General features: G+C 32.9%; 1 protein-coding gene across 13 annotated transcripts in view; it reads right to left on the reverse strand.

Annotated features, from left to right (window-relative positions):
• Positions 1 to 7,500, reverse strand: part of LOC144965547 (kin of IRRE-like protein 2) — a 220,224-nt gene that overhangs the window by 24,313 nt on the left and 188,411 nt on the right. For 7 of the 13 annotated variants that reach the window (XM_078900988.1, XM_078900985.1, XM_078900989.1 and 4 more), the window contains one exon: positions 212 to 256. The exons of the other annotated variants lie outside the window; for them this stretch is intronic. In XM_078900988.1, coding sequence (XP_078757114.1) covers positions 212 to 256 — 45 coding nt within the window. The remainder of the gene's footprint in view (positions 1 to 211; positions 257 to 7,500) is intronic. 13 annotated transcript variants of the gene reach the window in all.

Here is a 7,500-nt window from a genome sequence, read left to right on the forward strand (position 1 = left end):
GAATATAGATAGAAAAACAAAGAAAGAATAATAAAATAAAATCAGTGCGTATAATTTAAGAACAAAGTAAGCCTCACAGAAAAGAATTGTACTTGACCATCTCATTATTTATTATTAAAATAAACCAAAACCAAAAAGAAATCAAAGTGCTCTTTAATAAATACTTTTTAGTGAAAATAATAACTCCGAAGCAAATTCAAATGGTCTCTACCTTTTTTGAAGTTGACGTAATTCTTTCTCTGTGGTCTTGCCGTGACTGTTACAAAAGCAGACAATCAAAATATAAAAGGTAAGAGTCTATTCTACAAATAATTGATTGTAGCCCATCCAACACAATTAATTTATTGAATCTCCAATAAACTTACCCTTGATTATTTCCCCTGTGTCTACTCCAAAATAAATATTTCCTCTCAATTTTTAAAAAAAATACTAGATAGACCCTATAACAAACACTTATCAGCTAGACATTTGCTTGCTGTAATATTTGATTATATTCTCTAATTATATCTAATGAGCTGGGTTTTCCCCCTATTTAATGTGACCAATTTTTTAATAGAAAAGACACAGCAAAAAAAACATCGGCAAATCTTCTTTGAATGAAAATAAAAGGTCTAGATATCACTGTTCCACAAAACACATTCAAGAGACAGAAGATGGAAGAAATCAATTTCACTACTAATTTTGTCATTTAATAAACTGGGTAGTAGGTGATTTTAATCTATTAAAATAAAACTTAGCCTTTGCAAGATTCTGATACGCAAAAGAATCACACCGAAGAGTTAATGAAAACAAATGCATGGAGGCATCATATATCAGTCATATTCTCTTATTGAGTACATTGGGGGGGGGGGGGTATCAATCTTTTCCAATAAGAAAAAGTGTTCAAAGTGAGGTTCGGATCCGGAATTCCTGATTACAGTGCTAGGTTATAGATAACTGCCACAACTATTGGAAATATTGAAGCATAGCACTAAGATCGTTGCTTCTGTTGTATTCAAAATAATCAAGTTATCTACAAAATTCCATGCAACTACTTAGATTTAAAACTTTATTAATATATCTCTGATCGTTTTTAAAGTAAAACATTTACTGTGTAGAATGGACATTCCCGCCTTCAAATATCTTAGTAATTTAAATGACTAGTTTGAAATATTTCATTTGAAAGGAAGGCTGAAAAACATTGTATACCGTTTTTTGTTGTTGCCAGTGAAGGCTTAATCAAAAAGAATCATAGAAGTCATTAATTACATTCGGTATTTATTATTCCACTTGTGTAAGAATTCTTTAAATGCTAGGCAACCCTTACCATGATATATCATTTTTTGTAAACCTCGTCCATGTCATGTCGCGTTGCTGCTGTCGTCGTAATTAGATATCATAACAAAATATAATCAAACCCTGCTTGGAAAGTCTTAATTACGTTCTAGGTCCAAACTTGTATCATAATGACCAGCTGTCAATCGTCTGGTCGAAATAACAGGTGTTCGAAAAGATAACACTAATGTTTTATCATCCCTACTCTGAAAACAAACAAGAACATTAAAAAAGATTTGGTCAGAAACCTCTCTCTTCAAATATCGATCGATTAAAATGACCATTACCTTGTCAAACACTCTTAAACCTGGGACCTCGAAAAGTTCCAGATTTGAGAGTGGTTGACAAGATGAGTGTCATTTTGTCTGTCGATATTCGAAGGACGAGTTTTCTGGCCAAAATGTAAAAAAAAATGTGTGTTTTTTTCAGGGTAGGACAGTATAACACTGGGTATCCAGTCATGGAGATTTTATCTTTCTTTCCAATCTGCCTTTCATGTCAATGCTACTGGGTTGATGTACCCTCAGAACACTCGAGGCTTTTTTCCTTTTGAAAACTTGATCAAGACTATATTCAGTTTTTTGCCTTCAATGACGAAAATCGATAATTTATCAGGTATGTAATTTCATTTGGCAGAATGCCAATTTTACCATTTTACTCTTATCATACTTATTTAAAACAAAGAAACTAAAAGAAAATAATATGCAAAAAAGCAGATAATATGAGGGACTATACAGACTAAACATTGAATGATATATTTTGAAAATCTCAATGCTTCAACTCTTTTTTCAAGTAGTGGCTGCCAATATATTCATAAATTAAAGCTTTTTGTTTGAAATAAAATATTAAATAGTATTAGGTTGAAAACATGCATATATCTGAAAAAGTTGATAGGTTTAATTACAAACGTGACCTACGAGTCTGACTCAAATCTATAATATGATGTGCCTTTCGGTTTGCCCTAGATTCTAGACTCATAGGAGGGAGTTATAGAGCTATATATAAAGTACAATTGACAGACTGTTCTCAAAGAAATATACAAGTCACAAGCCAGTAACAACAGAAATCATGTTGGACGAGACCTGCAATCCTTAAGGCCTTATTATAATTTCTCTCTCGACAGAGATAACCCCGTGGTTGGCCAAGTCCTCATTGTACACCTGTGTATAGTGAGAAAATGTAAGTTAAGAGTCACGTACAAGATCTTATCTCTGCGTTTTTCAAAAGTGGGTTTCAAAACTTCGACGTCCAGCAGGTCGGTTGTCGTGCCACTAGACCATACAAGATATAATATGGTAATTATATTTGGATTGGGTAGGGGAGGATGTACTGTTGTTTCATGGGATCCTGATAGTATAATTGTTAGAGCCCAACACCCACAAGCAAATGGCCTAGTCTTGAACCTGGATGGATAGGGTAGTTATTTATCTGATCCATCAGTCCAACCAGTAGTTATACGCTCATTAGGTCTTGTATCAAGGATCTGGATGGGACTTCCTTGCCAAAGAAAAGCCTTCTAGTGACGTCACAGAAACCGGGATAAATCCCAGCTCAATGAAGTTATGTGTATTGTTGAGAATAGAATATTACATCTCATTGAATATAAAAACCGAATTCTGTGTTCAGTCTTATTTGATATTAAACTAACCCTGGGGTGAATGAACTAAATTATGATTTCAAATCGTGGCTTTTAACTGTCATGACACCGGATACCCATTTTATTGTTAGAAATGCCCGTAGGCCAGTTTCTTTTGATCAAAATATTTAACAAGAAGAAACGTGAGCATCGATCGGTACAAATATCAACATGGAGTCCCTTTCAAAAGACCACCTAATAACATTAAAAGCCGTGTTTGTTTTGGAAACGGGCACGATACAACTGCACTAATTTAAAGATTGGGACTGTTTACATTGCTTTGTCAATAAATAGATGATTTCATTTGGAAATTTTTTATTTCAAGTAATAGGAATAGTGAAACGTTCCTTCTATATTCGGCAACATATTTTATATTGTAAGGACATTTAAAATAAGAAAAGTTTAAAATTCCTGACTTCATAAGTAAAAATAATTTCAAAAATGCCATTCACAGCATAGCTTGAAATATGTATCAGATGGAACATGTTTTAATTGTTATATTTTTTTTATAATTCATCATGTAAATAATGACCGTAGTTTCAGGGAATTTTTGAATCGTTGTTCTTCCTTTTTTATATGGAATATCAATGGGCTTTGACATTAAGCAACCCTTACAATAATACGTCATGTTATGTCATGTTATAAAATGTTCATCGGTGTCATTCCACACAAAAATATTTCATTTTGTAGCTGTAATTTTGGCATTATAGGTAAGATGCTCGCTTTGTAATCTGTAGAACTCAGGATCAAGTCCTAGTGTAGGCAGCGGAAAATTCAGTCCTTGAAAAAGACACTTAGATCTTATCATATTCAAGGCAAAAAAGAGTACCGGTGACAGTGTTGTAATAGCGATTTGGTGGTACCATGTCAAATGGGCGCTTTGAGAATATCAATTTAATGGAAATTGAACAGTATAAAAGATCACTTTTTCCATCAAAATCGAGCTATGATTCCGTCCAATTTTCTACAAAAAATACATAAATCCGAACTGATTTGTACTCTATTAAAGATCTCTTTTCAGAACACCTTGACCTTATACACACAACAGGGAATCTGAGAATCAACTAGCTTATAGGTTTAAATATAAAAGTAATTCGGACGTAGATCTTAATTTGATGACGAAAACGCATGTTATGTTTTTTGCAGAGGTTTCAGATATTTCATTAAAGATTTGATATCAGAAATTGTCCTAAGTTCTAAAGAAAGCGCATTTCAGATAATTTTAAAGATTAAGACAACAGGCTTCAACAGTCGTGACGTCACTTCCCTCGTAATGACGCAAAGTAACTTAGTAACTGGTTCTAAACTATCGGAACAATGGCGGACGCCTTATGAAATACTTTTCCGACAAGCATAAAAGTGTATCCGAAGGAGAAAAACATTATAACTCTGATCATGTTTTGACTTTTATACAGTCTGATCACATGACATGTGAAAAAGTTCTAGCCGGCATGAAGAATAAAAAGTGCCGATTTTCTTTGTTTAGAACCAAGCTACTGATTGCTGGGCGGACGTGACATCAAACTATTGATTCCTATTAATGCATTGAGACCATCAAAATGGAATGATTCGGACAACTTTAGTAGCCTTATATTAGTACACTACGTACACTAAAAAATATCAATGGACTAAAATGACCCCGAATGCTGAAACGTCTTAACCCAGAGACTTCAAATCAATAAATAAATATATTATAAAAAGAATTCTTTGGTTTTAAGCAATTTTGCCGATCGATATTTGAAGTAAACCTGTCTGGGCTAAAATAGGACAATGTGTTTAGCCAGAGGAAAGTAGTATTATTGTTACAGAGCCTAGAGATTTTTAAGGAATACAATTTTAATTAAACTATAACAATTTAAAGTCATGATAAGGCGAAATTATGTGCATCTATAATTGTGCATTATATATATAAATATATATATATATTGGCAGACCACACTTCACAAATCCGATCATTTTTATACGATTAATCACCGTCCAATGACGATGCAAACATTTCACAGAAACGATGTATTTTTGATGTTGTGTGTTGGTATCACTAGTCTATGTGTCCTAGAAGTAATGGAATGTTATCAAAGAAATTGTTTAGTTAATAATCCTTGGAAACATTCCAAATCCCATCGTTTTGTAAAATGACCTCTTAAAGAGTATTAATCCTGTGAGACTACTACTTTTAAAGAACAATTGAAGAGCTAAATGTTTTTAAGTTACACGAAGTTAGTTTTGAGAGAATGGAGGTTAAGAGAATATACAACATAATACAATTGCAGTATTGAGGACATATGAGAGATTATGTTTATCATGAAAATAATTGGGAGTGATCTGAATGCTTATGCTTAAAGTTATCACTGATTAAGTGAAGAAAAATCATAAAATGTGATCTGAATATTTTTAGAACTGGTGTTTTCAATTTCTTCACACACACACACACACACACACACATACACACACTCACACACACACACACACACACACACACACACACACACACACATAAATTATACTTCCACTTCCCGATGAGAGCTAACGCTTGAAACAATAAAGTAGAAGATCATAATTAAAATTGACATGTTTTATATATATATATATATATATATATATATATATATATATATATATATATACATATATACATATGTATATATATATATATAATATATATATATATATATATATATATATATATAATATATATATATATATATATATATATAGCTATGGCCACAAACCTGATCGGTCTCCCCTAGACAGCAGTAACAAGTAACAGCGATACGACTTGGGCTTCCCATAGTTGTCTCTTCATGAAAATGATATCAGGTCGGAGTAAAATCGATGCCCATATATACACGGTTAATTATGTCTGTTGAACTTTTATATAAGTAGAATTTTATATTTCAGATCTAGTTCAACGTCATATAATTTAATTGAAAATATGAATAACGTGGTAATCTATGAACATGTGATAATATTTGAATCGAATGAAAAAGATTTTGTTGAATACAAAGATAATGATGTAAAAAACCCGGAGTCTATTAGGATTTCATTAACTCATCAAAATTGTTTTCACTAAAAATCAAATCGGAAATTATAATAAAGAGGATGACTGGCACTTGCAATACCGATGGAAATGATTATTAAAGAACGTTAATGGATATTGAGTTCTCAATCATAGATGGGACGTACTTTGACAAAACACATTAAACATTTGACTAGAAAACTCGTCCTTTAAATATTGATCTCAGTTAAAATTACCGTGATATTGTAAAAAAATACAACCCCTCTCAAACCTGGGGCATTCTTGAAGAGATTTGATCAAGATGAGGGTCATTTTGATCGATCAATATTTGAAGGTCCAATTTTTAAAAAACGTGTTTATTCCGAGTACGGCAGAGTTCTAGCCCGTTCTTATCCGTAATATAATTACATTGAATGCATGATTCCTTTAAACCAATTTACTTGGACAAAAATGGAGGACGTTAATGGTATAAAAAGCAAAGAAAATTAGATGAAATCCACTAATTTAAACTAAAAACTGAAAAAAAAAATAAAGGGAAAATTAATACTTTTTGTGACGATAATAGGATTCAATTGTCTGATGTCACGTCGCCCAGCAACGAGCAGCTTGGTTCTAAACAAAGAAAATAGGTACTTTTTATTCTTCATGCTGGCGAGAACTCTTTCAAATGTCATGTGATCAAAATGTATATAAGTCAAAACATGATCAGATTTTAATGTATTTCTCCTCTGCATACACTTTTATGATCGCCGGAGAAGTATTTCAAAAGGGCGTCCGCCATTGTTCCAATAGTTTAGAACCAGTTACTAAGTTACCATGCGTCATTACGAAGGAAGTGACATCACGACTGTTGAATCGTTTCTGTATCGTTAAAAGTAGTCATTTGGAGCCATTTAGTCCATGGAGCAAGAATTTATTCAGGGCTTTTAGCTTTGAACGGACAGTAGCAATTGTTTTTATTTGTCCAATAGGTTTTGGCCACAACATTTTAATTTCTACAAAAAAGGATTAAATTGTCCCAAAATTTGTCCAAGAATCTCAAAACCCGAGAAAGAAGTCAACAATTTAGTTGCCTCTATGTGTAACACCCCTTAATCAGGAATGGACCAGCAAGGTGGAATGCTCAAAGTTAAGCCTACAACAATTAATAAGTTAACTGCCATACTATAGAAAAAAATGTTTTTAAACATTTGGCCAGAAAACTCGTCCTTCAATATCGATCGATTTACATGATCCTCGTCTTGACAAAAAATCGCGAAGTTATTTGATTCTCTTCCGGCGGGGTTCGGGTGTGGGCCATTTGAGCCCATTGGACACTACATTACACTCGCTTTTAGAGAAATTCAGACTGTCCATTTCAGGGTAATGGAAAAACGATACCACCTATGTGAGTCAAAGTGCATTTTAATGAAGGAATTCTAAGTCTTTATTGGTGTTAATTGAGGAATGAAAAAATAGATAAAGCGAAAGCAAAGACTTGTGCTGGTGGATTATCATTTGTTACTGTGAATTAAGAGGTGAAAGCACAAACTAT

Source organism: Berghia stephanieae, chromosome 2, assembly GCF_034508935.2.
Source record: "Berghia stephanieae isolate SIO BIC M18660-M18661 chromosome 2, UCSD_Bste_1.3, whole genome shotgun sequence".
In the NCBI taxonomy this organism is placed as follows: Eukaryota; Metazoa; Mollusca; class Gastropoda; order Nudibranchia; family Aeolidiidae; genus Berghia; species Berghia stephanieae.